The 24,771-nt window shown below is 36.1% G+C and overlaps 1 protein-coding gene across 7 annotated transcripts in view; it reads left to right on the forward strand.

The window, feature by feature from the left end:
- PARD3B (par-3 family cell polarity regulator beta) overlaps positions 1-24,771 on the forward strand; it is a 981,548-nt gene that overhangs the window by 814,866 nt on the left and 141,911 nt on the right. For all 7 annotated transcript variants that reach the window (XM_049106749.1, XM_049106751.1, XM_049106755.1 and 4 more), the window contains one exon: positions 9,208-9,510. In XM_049106749.1, coding sequence (XP_048962706.1) covers positions 9,208-9,510 — 303 coding nt within the window. The remainder of the gene's footprint in view (positions 1-9,207; positions 9,511-24,771) is intronic.

Here is a 24,771-nt window from a genome sequence, read left to right on the forward strand (position 1 = left end):
TGAGAGGTGAATTGTTAGGTCATAGCTTTGGTGCATGTCTAGTTTTATAAGGAGCTCCCAGACCTTTTCCCAAAAGGATTGCATTTTTCATATTTCTGGCAGCAATATATGAAAGTTCTGGATGCTCCCCATCTTTTCTAGCATTTGGTGTTGTCATTCTTTTTCATTTTGATAAAGGTATCTCATTGTGGTTTTAATTTGCATTTCGCTGATGACTTAAAATGTTCAGAATGTTTTTATTTGCTTATTGCACATTTCTAGATCTCCCCTTGTAAAGTATCTGTTTAAATCTTTTGCCCAGGGATCCCTGGGTGGCGCAGCGGTTTGGCGCCTGCCTTTGGCCCAGGGCGTGATCCTGGAGACCCGGGATCGAATCCCACATCGGGCTCCCGGTGCATGGAGCCTGCTTCTCCCTCTGCCTGTGTCTCTGCGCCTCTCTCTCTCTCTCTGTGACTATCATAAATAAATAAAAATTAAAAAAATAAAAAATAAATAAATAAATAAATAAATCTTTTGCCCAGTTCTAACTGGGTCATTTTTCTTTTTTGTTTCTAAGCTGCAAGTATTTTTTATATAAATTCCTCATTAGATATGTGTGCTATAAATGTTTTCTCTCGTTTGCCCATCATTTTCTTGATGCTTGTTAATGAGAAGTTTTTAATTTCGGTGAAATTCAGCTTACCCATTTTTTCTCTTATGATCCATGCTTTCCATGTTTTCTCTAGAAACTATTTGCCTACCCCAAGGCTATGAAGATATTCTCATTTATTTTGTTCTAGTAGCTTTATTGTTGTAAACTTTATGTTCATGCCTATCTTCCATCTTAAATTGATTTTTGTTATGATAAAATGTAAGAACCAAAGTTCTTGTTTCCCTTATGGATTTCCCTTATGTATTTTCCAGAGATTCTCCCTTCTAAATCAAATTGTTATGGCATGTTTGTTATAAATCACTTCACCAAATATGTATATTACTAGACTCTGTCTTCTATTTCATTCACCTACTTGTCTAATCTTTGCCTTGATTACTGAAGATTTATAGTAAGTCTTAAAGCCAGTACTATAAATCTTCCAACCTATTCTTATTTTTCAAAATTATTTTGGCTATTCTTTCATCCTCACCTTCAAAATCATTTTAAAATTACATCAGTAATCTTTGGAAAATAAACCTGAAAAAAGAAAAGAAAAGAAACCTGAGAGGAGTTTGATTGGCATGACATTGATCTATTCATTTGGGTGAATTGACATCTTGCAATATTGACTTTTCTGATCTATGAGCAAGCTAGAACTCTCCATTTATTTAGATCTTATTTAATTTCTCTCAAGTATTTTATTGTCTTCAGGGTAGGAGATGTGCACATCTCTTGTTAAATGTATTTTTAAGTTTGTAATGTTCTTTAATCCCATTGTAAATGGTATCATTCTCTTAATTTTGTTGTCTAATTGTTCACTACTAGTACATAGAAATACAATAAACTTTTCTATATGCAATTTGTATCCTACAACATTAACAATAAAAACTATAACTTAAGAAAACTGCCCTAGTCAAACAAATATACTTAAAAGTATATATTGAAAGCATTATCAACCCAGAAAAACTTTTCTAAGTAATATCACTAGACTTTAAAGAAAAGAATATGACAAGATAAGTGAAAAGAGTAAGTTACTAAAGTAATTTATAAGAGAAATAAAATTAGATTATCATCCAGCTTTTCAACAGCAACATTTTGTCATAAGAAAATGGTGTCACATATTTTAAGTACCCAAGGGGAAAGGTGGATAATTTTATATTCAGCAAAAGTGGCTGTCAAATATAAAAGACATACTGTTACCAACTGAAGAAACACTGTCCCATGAGTTCTTCCTGAGGAATCTAGTAGATGACTGCATATTCATTGACATTAGGATTTTTCATCCTTATTAAATATACATTTATTTTAGTATATTAAATATATAGTTACTTGTAATGATCAGAGATGAATGAGAGTTAAATGAGAGTTGAATTCTAGCATATAACTGCTATATGCTTTAACAATGTAGGTATAATGCAGTTACAAAATGGAGGAATGAAGAGCGTATAAAAAGAGGAGTTTAACTCCTTTTAATAAATAATTTTGAGGACTCCTGGGTAGCTCAGTGGTTGAGCATCTGCCTTTGGCTCAAGTCATGATCCCAGGGTCCTAGGGTTGAGTCTCCCATTGGGTTCCCTGCAGGGAGCCTTCTTCTCCCTCTGCCTATGTCTCTGCCTCTCTGTGTCTCTCATGAATAAATAAAATCTTTTTAAAAAATAATCAGAGATCCTTGGGTGGCTCAGTGTTTTGGCGCCTGCCTTCGGCCCAGCGTGTAATCCTGGAGTCCCGGGATTGAGTCCCACATCCAGCTTCCTGCATGGAGTCTGCTTCTCCCTCTGCCTGTGTCTCTGCCTCTCTCTCTCTCTCTCTCTCTCTCTCCCCCTCTCTCTCTCATGAATAAATAAATAAAATCTTAAGAAATAAATAAATAAAATAAATAAATAAAAAATAATCCTTTTGTTTATGGTAGAATTTGGTATTGCTATTGTGAAACTGTCATCTATATAGTACAGAGTAGAGCAAGTTGTAATCATCGAATATTTAGTTCTAGTATTCCCTGTGTCTTGAGGAGCAGAATTCTTACTGTAGAAGAAAGGAGATACATATATAATATAGAAATGTAGAAGTGTTGAAGAGACCCCTGGGTATCCTGCTATTTCTTGACCTCACTGATAGTTACAGACATGTTTACTTTATAGCAGCTCTTGGATCCATAGATTTGTATTGCATGAATGTCTGTATCTTTGTTTCATTTTGTAAATAAAGGGTAAACAAACAAATTTAAAAAGGTACAACAAAATTTTAAATGTTAAACTCATCTTACATTAAGTCTTACAGAAATCTGCCAACAACTTTTACTAAATATGTTCCTTTTGTGGGGAAGCTATAGGTAGATAACTCAAACCATTTTGTTCTATCACATCAGACTTACACCCTAGCATTCAGTAAACATGCACTCCCATGCCCCCTTTGCTTGTAATCCCTCCTTCTGACTGGAATACCTCATATCCTTCCTACATCTCTTCTCCAAGTTCCTTCAAAACCTAGTTCATGTGGCACTACCTTCATGATTCTTCCTTGATAACCCTAGGCTGAATTGACTCTGACCATTTGTACATTTGTATCTTTGTTTTCCCCCATTGAATTATAGTTAGTTGTTTCTGACTCCCTGATAATGAGTCAAGGACTGAATTCTTTTTTTAATTTCTGCTGTTCAATATAATATCAGTATGAGTGAATAAATCAATTAGCCAAATTAACAGAAAGAAAACTCGCATGACCCTCAAGGAGCTTGTACTCTAGTTCTGGAAGCAGGATGTGTAGAAATAAATCAAAAATGTTTTTGTTTGTTCTGAAAAGTAATATATAACAATTACAGATTGATAGAGAATTACTCAATATATGGGTTGAAGAGAATTGTTGAGATCTATATGGAGCTGTAGAAGAGTTTAAAATGCACTGCAAATGAATAAAGTTAAATCTTTATTTTAGAAAAACTAGTCAAATATTTGATTAATGGAGAATGAGTACTTGGGAAAAACAGTTGTTTTGAAAGGGACCAAACAAATGTTCAATGAACAGTAATTTGAAGAAAATGGTCATAACTGGGTCGATAATGGAATCATGAAAAATCAGGTTTCCAAGACAAACACTGCCTATTGCCTGTTTAATTTTTTTTTTAAGTTTTGATTCACTGTAACAGTCAAAATGTAGTTATAAGGGACTTTTTTTGATTTCTGAATTTTTCTTAAATTATCCTAAAAACATATGATATAAAAATTCAAATAGTGTACCTTCAATTCCACTTTCCAGAGGCAATCACCATTATGAATTTTCTTGTACCTTTCCAGACCCTTTCTATGCATATCAGCAATATGTAATATATCATACAAATGTCTATATCTATCTTTGCCTGTATGTGTAGCTTATTTCCTTTGAGTATGGGAATAGAATGACCATATTTTTTAGTTGTACCATATGTCTTTCCTAAGTCCCCTATTACTGCACATTTAGGCTATTCCTCATTTTTTCATTATTTTGATAACATATAATATGTTTTTCTTTTTTTATCATATCTGGGATTCTTTAGTCACAATAAAGACATTTACTCTATTTTCATTTATTGTCATAAAAGATAAATCTGATCATCTGACTTTGTTACTTTTTTACTGCTTCCATTTTCTTTTCTTTTTTTTTTTAAGATTTTATATATTTATTTGAGAGAGAGTGAGTGTAGAGAGGAGCAGAGTGAGAAAGAGAAAATTCCAAGGAGACTCCCCACTGAACACAGAGCCTGACACAGGACTCCATCTCACAACCCTGAGATCATTACCTGAGCCCAAATCCAGCTTAACCAACTGAGCCAACCAGCTTAACCTACTGAGCCATCCAGACACCCTCTGTTTTCTATTTTTATATGGTTGGAGTTTACTTTCATAACATTTATTTTCTGATAATTTGTTGTTTTAGTAGCTTTTTGTAGTAATATTTAATATACTATGCTCTGTTTCCTGATTTATCAACTTTCAAGTCACTACTGATAGCTGCTCTAAAAAAGTGAGGAAATGAATACAGCTGAATATTATTAGCACTTTATCCTAAACATCCTTATTGGTTTCTGATTTTCACTAATGATTATTATTTTTATATTATCAGAGTTTATCATATTTATGTTTTTCTGTAATTATGTTGCTACAAATATTTAACCTTTAACCTAAGGTTAAAGTACTGCTTACCTTCACACCTCTCATTTCGTAGCCCTATCAAGTTGAATTCCTCATTTTGACTCAATTTTTGGCTGTTTTTAATTATTAAGTAGTTTTTCACAGTGGGTCAACAAGCTCTATTCTCTTAAAAGGTCTAAGAACTATTCTTTTGGCTTTATTTGTGTTTGAGGCTGGCCTGAATTTGCCTGAATTTAGATGACTTGATTTTTCTCCTTCTTGAAACATTACTTATGCATACTACATGCAATAACCCGTAATATTTTCTCTTTTATTGTATTTTTCAAATATTTGTTATGACCCATTAAATTAATTTCATGTTTAATTTTTTTAAAAAAAATCTGTGCTGAAATGTAGTGTTGAGACATGGGGGAAATAGAGACCTAAGGTCACCAGCAGTTTCAATTCCATATGTTCTTTCAAAATATCTTCTTGCCACATCTGCTGGGTGCACACCCTGGGGGCTTGTTTTCCATAGTCTTCCATTTTGGGGAGAGCAGATCAAGCTGAAAGAGATCAGCTTGCTTAGTGAAGCCTCTTAGATTATTGGTATTATTTTGATGAGTTTATGTTTGTTTAATCTCTGCTCTGATGATTCTGCCTTTTAGCTATGGGACAGGTTGGAGCTTCTTTTCTCTTCTCTCTTTTTACTCTATGAAGTTTCTATGAAGTGTAAGAGGAAATATATATATATATATATATATATATATATATATATATATGTATATAATCAGAGGAATATCTCTCTTCCAGTCTTATGTTGGAACCACACAAGGATTTACCCCATAATTCCGAAGGATCCTACACTTGCTTTCAAATTATCTTTTTCTAAATAAAAGTTTGTTTTCTGTAGTCTTGATCCTACTTTCAGTGAAATGTATACCCTGCTAGAGACGCAGGCATCTATCAACTCTTAATGAACTCTCCCTTTTTGGGTTGAGTCCAAATTTCATTGTATGGTGGAAGATTTATGAAAATGAATTTATTAGTTCATTTTTGAATTCCATTGCAGATGGAATTTTTTTCTTCCCAATTTCTCAATTGTTCATTCATTTAGAGTTTGAGAGAGGCAAGTAGAGTAACCATACTCTTATTCCATCATTTACTATAATCTCTTGTTAGGGATCCTTGATCTGACAGAGATATGATGTAAATGTTCTTTAGGGAAGATGACCCAACAGACTTTTAAGGTATAGATTAGAATGGGACGAGGTGACATACCAAAAAGTGTTAGAATAATCTAAGCCAGCACAGTCCAATAGAGCTTTCTGCAATGATGAATCTGTATCTATCTGCATTGTCCAATATAATAGTCAAAAGTCACATGGAGCTATCGACATGTGGTTTATGAAATCAAGAAGCTGAATTTTACATTTTATTTAACTGTAACTAATTCTAATTTAAATGTCTACAACATCATATGGGTAGTGGCCACCATATTGGACAGTGCAGAGCTGGGCAGTGTAGTCTGAATACTAGAATTTATCTCAAGAAATGGAAATAAAAGAGAGTATCCAAGAGTTATAATGGAAACAAAGAAACAACAATGCTTTTGTAAGGAAAGAAAGAGAAGAAATTTAAACAACTCAAAAGCACAGTGCTGGGGAGATTGGGGAAGCTGGTGGTACCATCCAATAAAAAAGATATTTTATCGGGCACCTGGGTGGCTCAATTGGTTAAATGTCTGCCCTTGACTCAGGTCAGGATCCCAGGATCCTGGGATCGAGTCCCACCCACATCGAGCTCCCTGATCAATGGAGAGTCTGCTTCTCCCTCTACCCTTTCTCTCTACTCATACTCTCTCTCTCTTTCTCTCTCTCTCTCTCAAATAAATAAATAAAATCTGAAAAATTCTATTTCAAAAAAGGATATATTATCAAGAGTTATTTTGAAAAATAGACATTTTAACAGGTTGAGTTCCCAGTGATAAGAAGACCTCTAAGAGGAAATGACTATAAACAATTAGAATTCTCACACTGAATTGGGGCAGAGAGATGTCAGAGCAACCAAAAACAAAACAAAACAAAATCTATTTCCTTAACATTCCTCTCTGGAGAGAATCTCTTCTGCCCCCATACACCCCTTTTCAGATTGCCTTGTCCTCCCCCACACACAGAGACCCTGATATATGGCATAATAATGACGGTTCAGAGAAATTATTATTTCACCTACTGAGTGATTAATATGAAATTAGTTACTGAAACACTCAGTGGTGCAGAGAGGATCAAGGAGAAATTTAGTTTTGTTTTAGAAAGAAAAAATGCAAGATAAAATACTGCTTTGCATATGCGGAGTACTTTTCATCTGAGAATCTTTACATACCCAGCAAGCCTAATTAATGAGAAAACCTCTAAGAAAGAGAAGTGATGAGATAAGGAACACAGATACTGGTGTTCTATTTCTGTGACTTTTAAAAACCAGGCTTGGTGTTTTCTTCTTTCATTAATGCACAAGTGTAGCTTTATGCAGCAACCGCGAGATGTTCATCTTTCTGCTGAATGATTTCTCATGAAGGCATCGCGCTCAGGAGGCATAGTAACCACACAGAATCCCACCTCCTGACTTTATTGATGTACTGCGCTCTCTTTGCAATGGAAATCCATCCCTATCATCGTAGTGCAGCGAGTGTTCTCTGATAATCCAGTCTGCACTGTCCCTGAAAGGACTGTTTTGTTGCAGAACAGAGCAAGTTATCTTCTTTATAAAAAAAAAAAAAAAAAAGATTCAAAACAAACATCCGTGAATCTAGAGCTAATGTGCCCTGAAAGAGGACAGGCAGGGCTTCTTAACAGGTACCCTACCGTGTAATCTTCCTTTCATCTTCATTCAAAATCCCTTGGAGATTCAAGTTCCTCTTTACAAAAATATAAATTCTTCTAATTACTTATGTGTAGGGTACATGATTTGACTTAGTCAAAGAGATACACAATAATGTATCCTGGCATTTATTTTCATCTGTTGTGACTTGGGGATAGAAGCTGGATTTCTGTCTATACGTTCTTCTTCATGTTTTTTTTCCCTTGCTTTTTCTCCACTTAAAAAAAAAAAAAAAAAAAAAAAAAAAGCTGTTCTGCCAAAAGAGAAAATACCTTGAAAGATAAAGATGATGGCTTTTAAAGATTTTTACAAAGAGTTTGATGTTCTGTAAAATAAAGCTAGCTGCCATGTGCAAAAACAGCTGTTTTTGCTTGAAGAGAAGGTACTGAGAGAATTCAGTTTTTGTTTTTTTTTAACGCATCCAAGCTTTCTATAAATGCGTCCAGGCATGTACAGATCTTTCCCTTCTAGCCCACAGCCTTCTTCTATTCTCAGAGCCCAGGATCCAAGCTTGTCCCATCCTCTCTTGAGTTCTTCCTCTCGCTGCCTGAGCCAGCATTGCCTGCCTTCTCTCCTAGTGCATACAGAGTGCACCCTTTTTGCCCAGTGATGGAAAGTTACCTTCTTTCCTCATTAGCACGGAACACCTCCTGACACCATCGCATCACCATTGTCCAATAAGATGCCACAGTGACCTTTCCATTCTAACACGTAACTGAGAATTTAGGAGAGCTGCTCTAACACTTTCCAGATTAAATGTCAAATTCTTAAAATTCAGATGGATTTGGAATCCACCTAGGTATATTTTTTCTACTCTCATTCCCAGCAGTCTACGCAGTACACTGATTAGCAGTAGCATTTTGTAATACCACTTAAGGCTTGAGCGCCGTGGAGTCCTGCCAGTAATGTTTAATTCACTTATATGTGCCAATTCATCTCTGTCAGGAGCCTATTAATTTCTTCACTATTTTACTCTGTCCCAGCCCCTGTATAATGAGACACAATGATCCCCATTTGTGTAACCAAAAAACTTAGAGTCTCTCATAAATTACCTCGTATCCCACTGCTTTTAGTGACCAGAAAGCTTCTGTATTTCTTTTTCATATTTAAATCAATTTTTGCAAGCTCTTTCCTTTAAAAGAATACACTAGACCTCTTGGGTACCAAATAGTGAAATCATAGCCCAAGTATGTGATTCTGATGGGCTCTTTAACATGCATCCCTCTCCCAGGAAGACTTTGTCTTATCACAGCACAGACATACTGTTCCCATAGGCACTTCCAGTTTGTAGGAAGGGAACATTAATGAGAATCAGCCTCTGACTCTGCAGTTTGCCTAGGCATCGGTGGACAAGATGTCAAAATACCTATAGCATTGCTTTAAAAGTAAAGACCCCATAACAAATAAAGGTCAGAAATGTAAAATCAACCCCATGGGTATGCCATTGACATCTCTACATGGTGTGATGTTGGGTTAACAGGAGAGTACCAGCTGAATCTCTGACTAGGAAGAATCAGCAGATTCAGGAGAGTCTGTTGTTGGATTATCACATAAGGTTCACATATGTCTCTGCTACCTGTTTTATATTTTTTTCAGGATTGGAGCAAAACATCAGGAACTAAGGGAAAAGCAGGCGAGAGGTCTCATTGATTATGCTACTGGTGCAATTGGATCACTGCACGATATGGATGATGATGAAATGGACCCCAACTATGCCAGAGTGAACCACTTCCGGGAACCATGTGCCTCCCCAAGTGTCTATAGGTCACCATCTCCACCTCGGGCTGGACCACTGGCTTACCATCGGGATGGCCGTCCACTGTCTCCAGAGAGGGACCACTTAGAGGGTCTCTATGCCAAGGTCAACAAACCATATCATCCACCAGTCCCAGTTGACAGGTAATATAAATTATTGCAAGACAAATAGAGTTTTAATTCAGTAAGTTTCAAATCATCTCTACTGCTGAAGCCAATAAAAATATATCCTGTAATCTATTAAAACTGAAAGGGGATAGTCACTTTGGTAAAAGCTATGCTTTGACACACCCCCCCCCCCCCCCCGCCAGAAGGTATCAGCCACCAAAAATAAAACAAAATAGCCAGTTATAAGGTGGCATGAATGAATGGTAGTCATTGAGTTCATGATGCAACAGGGAGAAGTTTTTGAAAGGGTATTGTGGCAGAGAACTAATGATGGAAACTTTGAAGGAATATTGTCCTTTCTCCTAAAAGTCTTCCTGTGAAAGATTTATTCAAGAAGATGTCATGACACTGGAGGGTGAGGAGTAAGAGAATGGCGGCCTCTACATAGGTATAATGGGGCTGGAGTTATATTGAGCCACAGAGGTGCAGAGGACCTTGAAAAGCAAGGTTGGGATTTTACACTCAAGGAAAATGTGATCCTGTATGGATGTTCATGGATGATCAGAGATAAAAAAAGGAGATAATCTTGGCAATAGGAGTTTGATGAAGTAGAGAAAGATAAGAGGTGACAAGGCCAAGGATCCTTAGGCTTAGCAGCTAAGGAAAGAGATAATAAGACCATCTGTCAGTACAATTGAAGTAGGTAGGGAACAAAATGATTTCCACCCCACCTCCTGCCACAAATAAAATGTTTCATTTCTTGAAAGGGTGATATAAGAGAGTTTTAGTCAATATACATTGTTAGGTGAGCCCTAGAATTACACACGCAAGGAATGAGTCTACTGACCTTGGTTTAATCTGACTGTAGCTTGAATTCTGGAGGAAAGAGCTGAGGGGGAAGGTGGCAGACACAAAGCTCTCATTCTAGATGAAAAAAAGGACTTGTTTTCCAGATTTCTTTTGGTCCTGACAACCACCCAGTCCCTATTAGTAACCAGCTTTTGTGCGATAGCATGATATATTGCGTATGTTTACCGTTTACATTTCCCCAGCTGGGTGATATTATGCACTTTCAATTAGGTTGGGGAGAGGAAGGGAAATCATGGCATTTTTATGCAGACTGTAAAGTGTAGCTTCGCAAGACTGATTACCTTTCAGAGCCTTTCCAATAACCAAGTGGGAAGGAAGGAGCAATTTTTAATCCTTACTGTCAAGCTTCCAGGTTGATAGTATTAAAGAAAGATGGTCAAGTTTTTCTTTGGGATAAAATGAAAATATAAATTCCTATGACTGTGGGAGACAGCCCCAATAACTAAACTGTTAATTCAAACGACTGATTAAGAGTTAGCCTTTTCTTTTAAGCCTTCATCTAGGGTTGAATTTTTATAATTGAAATGATAATACCACTTACGAGCCTCTTCTGGCCCGGACCAAAGCCAATCTTACTTTCCCTAAATCAGACAGGTCTTCATAGCAATCTCCTTTGCATATGCCCACTGCTAGAATCTCAGCACAGAGGGACTATTTCTAAGAACCTCCAAAGCCAATATTTCCCTGTACTAATTCCATGGAAATAAAAACAAGACGTTCTATTTGTAAAAAGTTCACTGGCCAAATTCATAGGGAGAATTCTGGGTTAAGCCCCTCTGGGCAGGTTTTCTTACTGCAGTCTTCATATCCCCAATATGCTAACATGCACTGTAAGCCTCTAAAAGGACCATAAAAGAGTCAGCACTATCACTTTCCAAATTTTTGTCATCTAATGCTTATTTTGTTTTTCTAGATCCGATAGTTATTCTTTGGAACATGAGGAGACCCCATCCTAAGCTAATTTCACCCATGTAGATTTGACCAGTAAAGAAATTTCTTAGCATAATGTTAACTGTAGCCAGTATAGAATGATATATTTTTTTCAATGTTATTTATTCCTCAGCCCAGACAGATGTATAAGTGATAGTCTTTCCTTTGGCTCTGACTCCACTGTATTAGTAAGTGATATAAAGTTCTGTCTTCAGTGGAGTTTTAGTCACTTGTCATATTTTTGGATAATAGATCAAAGTAGGACGCTTTATACCAGAATTATCTTTATTCTGCTCTTCTCTTTCATTATATTAAAAGATTGTTCGGCTCTTTGTTCTTTAAGTCTTAAAATGAGCAGTTTTTGTCTTGGCACACAGTAAGCACTCAATAATCATCATCATCATTATTGTTATTACTGTACTTTATCAGTGAAGTTCTCAACTTTCCTGGTATGCCTGGAACCAGGTGAGATCTAAGAAGAGAGTTGCTGTGGGCATATCTCACACAGTGTTTATATGCAGCGACCATGAGTTCCAAACCTATCTTATGTACAATTAGAGGCATGTCATTCATTTTGTCAACTGTTTGATCTTTCATTCATCAAACACTCCTTTGGCACCTACCATGTTGTAGTTACTGTAGTAAGTTCTGGGAAAGATACAAAGATAATTAAGAAGTGGCCCCAGTCTAGAGAAAGTCATATTCTAGTTAGAAGGGGATCAACATATATGGAAATAAGTCATTGCAATATAATGTAAACAGAAGAAAAAGAAGCTTTTCTAATTCTGCTGATCAGGAAGGCTTTTCAAAAGGAAGCAGCATTTGGACTGGCTCTAGAAGTAGATTAGTAAATGTTGACCAGATCCGGTAGAAAAATTGTTTTCCTTACAGAATAATCAGCATATGCAAGGGTAAAGTGGACTGAAACAGCATGACATAATAGGGAAGCTCAGAAGCATCCAGAACATGGAGTGTGATGGGAAAGAAAGTAATGGAAATAGGAAATGCATCTGGAAAGCAGGTTAGAGCACATTATGAATGAATAGTTTCCATCTTATGTTCACATTTACTTATTGGTAGTAGCTGTCTAGAAATCTGTGCTAAGAATGGTTCTGAAGTTATGCTTAAATTGTGATATCTACACTGGGCTCCAGAGGATGAATGGAATATATGCACAATGGGTATTTATACATTGGTTAATCTCAAGGACAGTGGGAGCCATCAAAGTGTTATCATTGGGGAATGAGCTGTTAGTTCTGAATTTGGGGAAAATAGCTCTGCCAGTTTGATGGCAGACAAAGAGGAAGACTGTTAGACTATAAGGCAAATTAAGGTATGATTACAGTATTGAAAGATAGGAAGGGCCTAGAATAAGAAAGTGGCATTGGATATAGGAGAAAATAAGAAACAGCCAAAAACTTTAACTTAAAACTGAGAGAAAGATGTTTAGCAGAGACCATAGAGGTGAGCCTTTCAAATACTTCAGGGAGGTCAATAGAGAACTATGAAGAGGATATAGGAAATAGCCACTAAGAGGTCTTCAATTAATTTAGAACAATTTCAGTAGCTAGGTAGGAACAGAAGGAAATTGCAATGTGATGAGCATCGATAAAGCAGTAAGAACTTAGCAAGCTTGGCGAAAAAGAGAGCATTGTTATTATCAGATGGAAAAGGTTGCAACTTTGAAGTTCCTAACATAATAATACAGTTGACCCTTGAACAAAGCAGGGGTTAGGGGTATGACCCCATTGCATAGTCAAAAATCTGCATATAACTTTTGACTCCCCCAAAACTTAACTCCTAATAGCCTACTATCTGATCAAGAAGCCTTACCAAAACAACAGTCAACACATATTTCATATTTTATATGTATTATAAACTGTATTCTTATAATAAAGTAAGCTATAGGAAAAAAATGTTAATCATAAGAAAGAGAAAATACATTTATAGTACTTAGTATTTATTTAAAAAGAAATCTTGTATAAGTGGACCTGCACAGCTGAAGCCAGTGTTGTTCAAGGGTCAACTGTATTTCAGAGTTAACAAGAGTATTCAGAGACCATCCAGAATAACCTTTTATATTATCATTGCAGAAACTAAGGCCCAGAGAAGATTGAGTGACTTGCCCAATATTACATAGTATGGAGTAAGGACTTTATTCTAGATTCCTTTATGTTATGCAGTCTTCTTCCATTATGTTATATCGACACATTTCCTAGTTAAGGAAACTAGTACCAGATAGGTGGATTGGCATCTGTTTGGCTCCCAGTATGCTAATGGCAGGTTAAATCTTGGACTTTGGAATGAGACTGACCTGAGTTCAATCCTCTTCCAGATATTACTGCATGACCTTCAGTAAGTTAACTTTTCTGAGATGCCATTTTTCATCTTCATGTGTATAGGTCAACAAACATTTGTTGAGTCTAAGTGCCAGGACATGAGTTCAGTACAGAGTTCATCAGGGACAAGGAGGAAGATGGGTACTTTTCAATAGAGCTTGTGGTTCACTGGAGGCCACATTTATGCAAACACATAATGAGAATACAATATGGGAAGCATAGGGTGACTGATGCAGCCAGAGCTGGGGAGGGGGGTGTTGGAGGCACAGAGAATGACGTAGGGGTAAGAGAAAGCATGGTATGTTAGAGGAACTACAAGAGTTCAGTAAAATAGAAACCTAAGTGAGAGAGTAAATGACAAGAGATAAAAATGGGAGAGTCTGAGAGCTGAGCAAAAAGGAGATGATACAGCCTTGGCAGGCTTTGATGGGGAGTTTGGACTCTATCCTGAGATGTGGAACAAGGGTAGGGGAGGGAGGGCTCACTAATGTGACACATAATCCTGGACTTCAGCTTACTGTTGAATGGCAATCTATCCTCACCTCCTTATTGCTAAAGGAGGATTATCATAACAGCCTTACATGTTATGATGGTTAAATACAATTTTACATTTTGATTTTTTGTTATCACTAAATAGAACAAATCTCTATTTGTCCGTTATCTCTATGTCACAGGGACATCATATGTGTGGCCCACAGTAACTTCCTAATAGGGACAACTAACTTCTGCCTCTTACCTCCATGCTTCTCAGGGCTTGGCCCTGAATCTTCAGCCTTTCTAAGAAAAACTTGGCTTATAAAAGATTCATCTGTAAATGATGGTGGCTAAAAACCAATCCCTAGCACTATGATAGGATCATAGGATTGGATTCTTATGGTGCTGGTTCTTCCAGGATTTGAATCTAGCAGGGGTTGAGTCCTATCTCCAAATGTCTGACAGCTGTGTAGAGTAGAATGTGCTCATTTCTCACTGCAACAATCAGGAATTAAAAGACTCCCACAGCAAAAAAACATTAAGGTTTATGTTTGAGTGAGCTTAGAACAACCCCAAGTAGGGGGAATAGAAGGTGTGTATGGCACTTGACATGGCTGCAGTTTTGCATTCACTCACATGATTACTTGACATTCTTTACTAGAGGTTGCCAGATATGTTTGATCAGATGCCCTAACCATAAAAATGCTTTAGGGTGTTAATTCGCCAAAATACGAACCTTTGATTCTAAGGGTCATATACTTACTTACCTTATTTATATGCATTATAGGTCATATTATAAAATATAGAAATTAAAGAAGAATGAGATTTTTTGGGACGCCTGGATGGCTCAGGGGTTGAGCTCCTGCCTTCAGCTCAGGGTGTGATCCTGGAGTCCCGGGATCAAGTCCCACATCAGGCTCCCTGCATGGAGCCTGCTTCTCCCTCTGCCTGTGTCTCTGCCTCTCTTTCTCTGTGTCTCTCATGAATCAATAAGTAAAATCTTTTTTAAAATGAGATTTTTTTAAATGATGAATAATAGTTCTATTTTCTTTCCCCTCAAATGTGCACACAACCCATTTGGGAGACCATTTGTCTCCACTTCAGGCTCCATTAGGATAGGGACCTTGCATGCTTTTGTTCACCAGACCCCAGAGCAGTCTGTACTCAATAAATACTGTTGGAATGAATGAATGAATAATTTGACAGATCATAGAGTTGAATAGGACTTTAGGGGGTCGAGTCATACATCCTATCCATCAGAAGCATCTTCTCCACAAAATCCCTCACAGATGTCATTTAACCTATGTTGACATACTTATGGTGACAAGAATTTGTTAGACATCCTTTTCTTCTTTCAGATTACTCAATTGATATAGAGGTGCTCACTTTGTATGCACCCAAAAGCTGTCTCCATGTAACATTTACTATAGATCCTGAATTGACCTACCAAGACACAGAATCTAAGCTTCATTAGTATCCCTTCCTTTAGATATTTGAGGTGATTCTATGACTACTTTCATTAATAAACATTTACTGAACTCCAAGTATGTGCCAGGCTCTATGTTTAGGCCTGGCTTTACAAGGATGAGAAAACAAGCACATAGCCTTGAGAAGTATAATTATTTATCGAGTATAGACTCCTCTAGTTGTCCTAATCATTCAAATTATAACCTGTAGCCTTCTTGGGAGCCATATTCCAAATATGCTGAAGTACATTGCGTTTATGATTGCCCTCTATTGAGCATGGTATGGAGAATTGGACACCATATTTAAGATATAGTGTGAAAAAAAGGCATAGAAAATCAACAGGACTCTTGTATCTTTTTAGCTTAATTTGTTATACTTATTAATGCTACCTTAACTTTTATATTAACTGTCATTATTGGCTTACATTGCACTTTTTAGCTAAAAGCTCTAATTTTTTTTGCTACTTTAAGTTGTTATCAAGCCAAATATTCCCAAATATATTGTGCAAAATCCTATATTTGTATAATTATTTCTTTAAACATAGGATACTCTCTTTATCTGAGTTAAATATTTGCTTGTTAGATTTAGTCCAGTGTTGTAGCCAATGAAGATATTTAAAAGTATTGATTTTTTGTCCTCTAATATATTAGCTATCCTTCCTAGGTTTATACTATCCTCATATTTAATCATTATGGACTCATCCATGTCTTTGATAAGATCGTTGATCAATGTCAAGTATAATCCCTGCAACTCATCACTCAAGACTTCCATTAATCAACACTGTTTGGGATGTTCAGTTAACTATTAATCCCATCTATTATTATTTAGTGTGCATTCTCTAGTTCATCTGTGAACATTGTGGAAGACTTTGTCAAATATTTTAGTGATATTAAGGTGTACTGTGTTTGTGAGAAACCCTTGATTTATCAATCTAGTAACCCTAAGAAGAAAGGGAATTACTTGTTCTTGGTGAATCCTGCAGCTTTTTTCTCTACCAGATATTCACAAATAATGTGTCCATTTAGACTGTTATGCAAAATAAGAATTTCTGTGGTCCAGTATAAGACTAGGCACTTAATACCTGTTTGTCAAATACTTACTGACTTACGTATTATAGCTGTGAAATTAAGGTGGCCAACAGCACACTGCTTTCAATATCCCAGTTAAGTGGCCTTGATTCCCAGCAGGCATTCACCAATGTTTGTAGGAAACTTTCATTGAGCTGTGTTCCATAGATCATACAAAGAAGTTTAGAAATTATCCTTAACCTCAGGGAACTCAGTCTAACAGCTAAAACTGTCTTATAAACAAATAATTATAGTATAATGTATTCCATTAGAATAGCGGTATATAAAAGATATATTATAAAAATTATAAAATTGCATATGCACTTAATTTGGGAAAGACCTGAAACCGGGGGTTGGTCTTTCTAGGAACTTGATTCAAAGATATTAATTTTTTAAAGCCTCAGTTTCCTCACTGTAAAATGGGGATGAGAGTATACTCTATTTTCTATGGATTATTTGTGTAATAAATGAAATTATCCTAATGCCTGGTTCAATAAATATTGACTATAACTATTTAAGAAGGTCAGTAGATGACATATTATTGGACAATATTATATATTTATTGAGCTATATATTAAGAACAAAATAAAGCTATTTAAGAAGGCTATTGATTATATCTAGCTGTTGACCCTTAAAGTCAAGGGTTTGGAAACCTGTTAGATTCTGTTTCATAATTCCAGCCCAATCTTCTTGGTGTATTTCAGTCGTAAGAATTAGAAAGTAGAAACAAAAAAGAAGATGAAGGTTTACAAGGCATGAAAACTAGAAAACAGCTCAGATTCTTTTAGACCAGTCATATCATCTGCATATGTAAAGAGCACAATTATTACACATTTACCTACTTTTGTCAATTGCTTGTTAAAAACCATTCCTACCCCATTAGATGTCCCTAAGCTTGTCATCAGAACTAACGCTATCTTCCTGCCACTTGAATCTCTATTTGGTTTGGACTTGAGCTCAAGTAGTTGTCCATTGAATGAACTAGAGCAATTTCTGTGAGTCCCAGAAGAGCTGTTATTAACAATAGTGTGTCAAGTCATATCCTGTTTAGCTGTAAACAACAAAAAAATCCCAACTGATAAGTTTGTCTCATCCTTTAAAGAATTTAGGTAGTTTGGGCCTCACTGGGTAACCTCTTTCCATTTTTCTCCTATGCTTTCACAGGTAGTTACAACACTTTTTCATGTTACATTATGATGCTATGAAACCTGTTGCGACTCTGGGCTTTGTGTCCACTTTCCAAGGAGAAAGGGACAAATAACCAATGGACTATACCAGTCAAGTCTATCGCTTTGAAAAAATTTTCCAGAAGACCCCAACAACTTCTCACTGGCAAAAACCATATTTAGAGTTTCTTCCAGGTGCAAGAGAGTATTGAGAAATAGTATTTCATCTTCAATAAACAAAGATAAAGGAGAAAGGAGTTGGAAGTAGCTTATAGGGAGCCACCCCATGGCATCCACCACAAACAGATTACCTCTAGATAACTTGTCTTCTTTTTTTTCTCTTCTATTAATAATGCAAAAGTTATAGATTAATGCTACATAGCACTCTGTCCAAATATATTATTAACTTCCTGTGGGAGGCTATCCTTATTATGTAGACCCTGTTTTATAGCTGAGACAGAAATATTTCAGTCTGAGTAACTTCTAATATCACTTAAGCAGGTGGAGGACATGACATACACTCTTAGTTTTCATGACCACTGAAAAGTATGCTTTGGAAAATTCTAATATAAGGGTGATGAAGTATAGAGAAAGTGTTAACAGGAAAGCTTCCTAGCCAGGTGTGAACAGCTGAATGTGAAAATATCTTCTGGTATTTGGGCAATGCAGGGTAATTGATATCTAGTTTCTTGATTTCAGAGATTTGACACCTCTTTGAAGCACGACTCTGTCATGCACAGTTCATGCCTCTGTTGGTATGTTTTCCCAATCTCTCTCTAGTGATTTTTTCCTTTTATTTTTACTTCAGTTTAATGGCTTTTTGCTTTTGTTTCTGACTCACAGCTTTGCAAGGCTGTGTGTAGGGAGTTGAACAGTGAATACTGTTGATGACTTAGAGATGTGTTTTTAGTTTGTACAAACAGAGCCAAAGTGATCTCATTTCAGTTTGGGAATCTCAGTGATAAATGCCATTTCCATAGAGAGTTAAAATTCATCAGTTGAACAAAGCAATCATTTTTTTTCTTAAAACATATTACCATCAATTTTTAAGTGACTTTTAAACAATAATGAGAAATCTCTTAATGAAAGAATCTCTATGACCAGATAAGTGCTAATAGTAACTGATATACCATTAACTCTACTTCCCTCCATCCCCACTCTTTAAAACTTGATGCTCTCATTAATTTTTTTCTTTTCCATCTTCTGAGAGCCCTACTCTTGGGATTATGCTAGACTTGTATCTGCCTAAGTTGTCAGCTTCCAGGGGTGACAAATGTAGATAACCTTCTCTTTTATTATACATGAGCTAGACAAGGAGGGTTGGTACTTAGTGACCATCCATCTGCAAGACCTCCACCCCCTTGCCATCATCAGCCATTGGTAGTAAGTGGACATGTTTGAAGAATGCTTGCCAAAGGGTTACTCTGACTTCTTAAAGCTGTCATTTAAGCACTGGCTCGAATGTTTTTCAAACAAATGACCTGATCCTTAAGCTATATTTATCTAACTTATCCAGTTTACCAAGAGGAGGTAGGAGGGAGTGTGCAGAATTTCTTTAGACATATAAATAACACAAAGATAATAGAACAAGAATATAGTCTTGAGGGATGTGCTCTTGAGGGATGCAGCTGATATTTTGGAATATTAATGCGGGCATGCTATAATAAGGGTAAGCTAAGCCAAAGATACTGTAGGAGCACCTGATAGGGGCACTGAATGCAGATCTGGATGGCCAAACAAGGCACTCTGAAGAAATCTATATTCTGATCTAAAGAACGAACAGAAATTAACTGAGCAAGCAGAAGAGCATGTGCAAAAACCCAAAGAGAAAATGTGATGCATTTGCAGAACTGCATATATCAGAAGATCTGTAGGGTAGAACATAGATTAGGCCAGTTGGATACAAGAAACGAAGGTCAACATAAGCCATACTCTTAAAGGCCATATAATCTAAGATAAAACAATTAGTGTCTAGTTCAAGAGCAACAGGGAACCCTTGAAATGGGGATGCCATGTTCACATTTGTGCTTTAGAAAGATGACAGAAATCCTGTAGAGTATGTATCTATTAAAACTCAATGTTCTCATTATTTTTTTTCCTTTCCATTTTCTGAGAGTCCTAATCTTGGGATAATACTAGATTTGTATCTGCCTAAATTGTCAGCTTCCAGGAGTGACAAATGTAGATAAGTTATGAGAAATTGGAAGCTCAGAAAAATTAAGAAACTTACCTATTTTGCTACGAGTCATTAGTTGGCAGAGCCAGGATTCTAACCCAGATATGACTCCAAAACCCATACATGAGCTTCCACCTACGTGAGGTTTTTTTTCAAACTGCAGATTGTAATCAACTGCAAGTTGTACATTTTGAAATCAGCATAGTGAGATCAGTCAACATTTTTTAAGAAAATAGGATAGAAAAGATCATTACATAGATTATAATAGGCATAAGAATTATTTAATGATTTTTAATTAGATTCTATGTGTATGTAAAATGTACACATATACAGAATATATATATATATATATATATATATATATATATATAGCTGAGTATTGGGGCATGATTACAAAATGCATTTGTCACTGTAGATTACATTAAAAAATGGTGGAAGCCACTAAGCACGTGCAAAAAACATGCATGTTGCTCCTCACCTACCAGACATCCTTTCACTCATTCATTCATGCATTCATTCCATTAAAATATCAGATGCCCAGGGGAATTTTAAAAAAGAAAACCATAGCTGGGGGCATCACAATGCCAGATTTCAGGTTGTACTACAAGCTGTGGTCATCAAAACAGTGTGGTACTGGCACAAAAACAGACACATAGATCAATGGAACAGAATAGAGAATCCAGAAGTGGACCCTCAACTTTATGGTCAACTAATATTCGATAAAGGAGGAAAGACTATCCACTGGAAGAAAGACAGTCTCTTCAATAAATGGTGCTGGGAAAATTGGACATCCACATTCAGAAGAATGAAACTAGACCACTCTCCTTCACCATACACAAAGATAAACTCAAAATGGATGAAAGATCTAAATGCGAGACAAGATTCCATCAAAATGCTAGAGGAGAACACAGGCAACACCCTTTTTGAACTCGGCCACAGTAACTTCTTGCAAGATACATCCATGAAGGCAAAAGAAACAAAAGCAAAAATGAACTATTGGGACTTCATCAAGATAAGAAGCTTTTGCACAGCAAAGGATACAGTCAACAAAACTAAAAGCCTACAGAATGGGAGAAGATATTTGCAAATGACATATCAGATAAAGGGCTAGTTTCCAAGATCTATAAAGAACTTCTTAAACTCAACACCAAAGAAACAAACAATCCAATCATGAAATAGGCAAAAGACATGAAGAGAAATCTCACAGAGGAAGACATAGACATGGCCAACACGCACATGAGAAAATGCTCTGCATCACTTGCCATCAGGGAAATACAAATCAAAACCACAATGAGATCCCACCTCACACCAGTGAGAATGGGGAAAATTAACAAGGCAGGAAACCACAAATGTTGGGGAGGATGCGGAGAAAGGGGAACCCTCTTGCACTGTTGGTGGGAATGTGACCTGGTGCAGCCACTCTGGAAAACTGTGTGGAGGTTCCTCAAAGAGTTAAAAATAGACCTGCCCTATGACCCAGCAATTGCACTGCTGGGGATTTACCCCGAAGATACAGATGCAGTGAAACACCGGGACACCTGCACCCCAATGTTTATAGCAGCAATGTCCACAATAGCCAAACTGTGGAAGGAGCCTCGGTGTCCATCGAAAGACAAATGGATAAAGAAGATGTGGTTTATGTATACAATGGAATATTCCTCAGCCATTAGAAATGACAAATACCCACCATTTGCTTCGACGTGGATGGAACTGGAGGGTATTATGCTGAGTGAAGTAAGTCAATCGGAGAAGGACAAACATTATATGGTCTCATTCATTTGGGGAATATAAATAATAGTGAAAGGGAATAGAAGGAAGGGAGAAGAAATGAGTGGGAAATATCAGAAAGAGAGACAGAACATGAAGACTCCTAACTCTGGGAAACGAACTAGGGGTGGAACTAGGGAGGCGGGTGGGGGGTGGGGGTGAATGGGTGACAGGCACTGAGGGGGGCACTTGATGGGATGAGCACTGAGTGTTATTCTGTATGTTGGCAAATTGAACACCAATAAAAAATAAATTTATTATTAAAAATTTTTTTTAAAAATAAAATATTAGATGCCTATCATGGGCAAAGCATCCTCCTCAGAGGTGTGGAGGTACAAGCACACCAGAATCCTTGGGCTTTGACCTACTTCTCTGTAATAGTGCTAGATTTGTGTTGATCTACCACACTTCTCCAAGCCTCTTGTGACCTGTGGTTTGCATTAATCTATTAGGCTAAGCCACATACCTTTTCATTACACAGTCTTTGCTAATGTTAAAGACAGATTCCAAAGTGCCCTCTTTATAATTTCTGTATTTAATGCAATGTGTAATCAGGAAGAGGCCATTGTTAGGTCAATTGCTTTCCTATATTTATCTTTTCAAACAATAAATAATCAGTGGGATGAGAAAGGGCAGTAAAAGATAGTTTTAATGTTAGTACTCATAAATATCCAACATCTTGAAGAGATGTTTTAATATTTATATGCTGTGGAATACCCTCCCCTCTGGAGAGCTGACTGAGGATTGATATGTACCCATCCAGAAATAGAATTCAAGAGATGTAATTTTACCCAGACTTTTAATTAATCCTGAGCAAGCACTCTGGATTCCCTCAAACTTGGCCATTACTCAGCTTCTCACTTTCCAAATCACTAAGATCTCTGAGCACAAAGCTAGGAGGAATATTCTCTTCAATGCAAATGCAGTGGATTTTCTATATGCAGTGGTCTGGGCCTGAGCCATAACCATCTTTAGAGCAAAGCCTGATAGGATATTCTTAAGCCACTTTCTCTACTGATTTCTGACCTTCTCACTGGTTTAGTTTCCTCGTCTATAACGTGGACATAAACATACTGCCTACATAAGACTGTTCAAGAATTTTACTATACACACACACACACACACATGCATACTGTATACATATATATATATATGTACACACAAAACAGCATCTGTCCATTATATGCATCATTTAAGTTACTATTATATATACTAGTATCTAGGTATTTATATCATTAAAGGTTACTATTAATCAACTAGGAATGAATTGAAGTTGAGTGGAGAATTCTAAAAGGCTCTTCTCCATTTAGTAGATTTTTTTTTTTAATTTGGTAGGCCATTTCTTGCCAACATTATTTCATGTATTTTTATTTGCTTTTTTCATAACCATATGTTTATAGTTATTATATATAGTAATATTTTATATAGTTATAATTATTTTGAACTCTTTATTTTGAACTTTTTATAAAGTCACAGGAAGTTGCAAATATAGCACAGAGAAATCCTTGTACTCTTCACCAAGTTTTATCCAATAGCTACCTCAACATAATTATAGTATAATATGAAAACCAGTAATTTGACATTGGTACAAGGTGTGTATAGTTCTATGCCAATTTTATCTCCATGTGACTACTGCTACAATCAAGATACAGAACTATTTCATCATCACAAATATATTCCTTATGCTATCCCTTTATAGTTACACATCTTTCTTTCTGCCATTCCCAATCCCTGGCAGCCACTAATCTGTTTTTCCATCTCTGTAATCTTGTCATTTCTAAAATACTACCTAAATGGAATTAAATAAATGGGGAACTTTTTTTCACACAAAGTGGTGACCTTGAGATCCATCTGAGCCATTGTAGGTATCAATAGTTCATTCCTATTTATTGCTAAGTAATATTCCAAGGTATGGATGCACCATAGTTTGTTCAATCATTTACCTATTGAGGGACATTTTAGTTGTTTCCAGTTTGAGGCTGGCTATTACAAACAGACCTGCTATAAATAATCATCTACGAATTTTGTGTGACCATAAGCTTTATTTCTTCTTTTTCTATCTACTAGGTCTTTTATTTCCTTTTCTTGCTCTATTGCACTGGCTAGAATTTCTCATACTATGTTGAATAGCAATAGTGAGAGCAAACATTCTTGTTCTTAATCTTAGGAGAAAATTATTTGGTCTTTCCCCTGTTGAGTATGATGTTGGCCATAGGTTTTTTGTAGATGTATTTATCAAATTGAGGAAATTGTCCTTAATTTCTAGTTTTCTGAGGGTTTTATCACAAATGGATATTAAGTCTTATCAGATGATTTTTCTGCCAACTGATATGATTATGTGATTTTTCTTTTCTAGCCTATTAACATGTTGGATTATGGCTTTTCAAACACTAAACCAGCCTTGTATCTGGGAATAAAGTCTATTTGGTCATGGTATTTAATTCTTTTCATGCATTACTTAATTTCATTGGTTAATATTTTATATATGTGCTGCCAAAGCGAGCACCATTTGTTAATATTTTGATAAAAATTTTTCAACTACATTCATGAGAGATATTGGTCAGTAGTTTCATTTTGTTTTCTTTTGTTTTGTATTCTTATTGGGTTTGGTACCAGGGTTCACTGGTTTTATTGAATGGGAAGGGAAGTCTTACCTCTTTTTCTGGAAAAAATTGTATATAGCTGGTGTTATTGCCTTTTTAAACATGTGGTAAAATTCTCCAGAGAAATAATCTAGGTTTAGAGATTTCTTTTTTGGGAGGTTTTTTATTATAAATTTGATGTCCTTAATAATTAGAAGACTATTCCAATTATCCCATATTGTGTGAATTATAGTAGCTTTCACTTTGCTAAGAATTTGCTATTTAAGTTGTCAAATTTATGTGTGGAGTTGTTCATAGCATTTCTTTATTGTCCTCTTGATAGGATGTTCTCTTATTGAATTGCAGAATCTATTGTAATATTATCCTCTGTTTCATTCCTGATATTTAATTTGTCCCTTCTTTTTACTTTGTTGGTCTTATTGGAGCTTTGTCAATTTT

This window comes from Canis lupus, chromosome 37, assembly GCF_003254725.2.
Source record: "Canis lupus dingo isolate Sandy chromosome 37, ASM325472v2, whole genome shotgun sequence".
In the NCBI taxonomy this organism is placed as follows: Eukaryota; Metazoa; Chordata; class Mammalia; order Carnivora; family Canidae; genus Canis; species Canis lupus.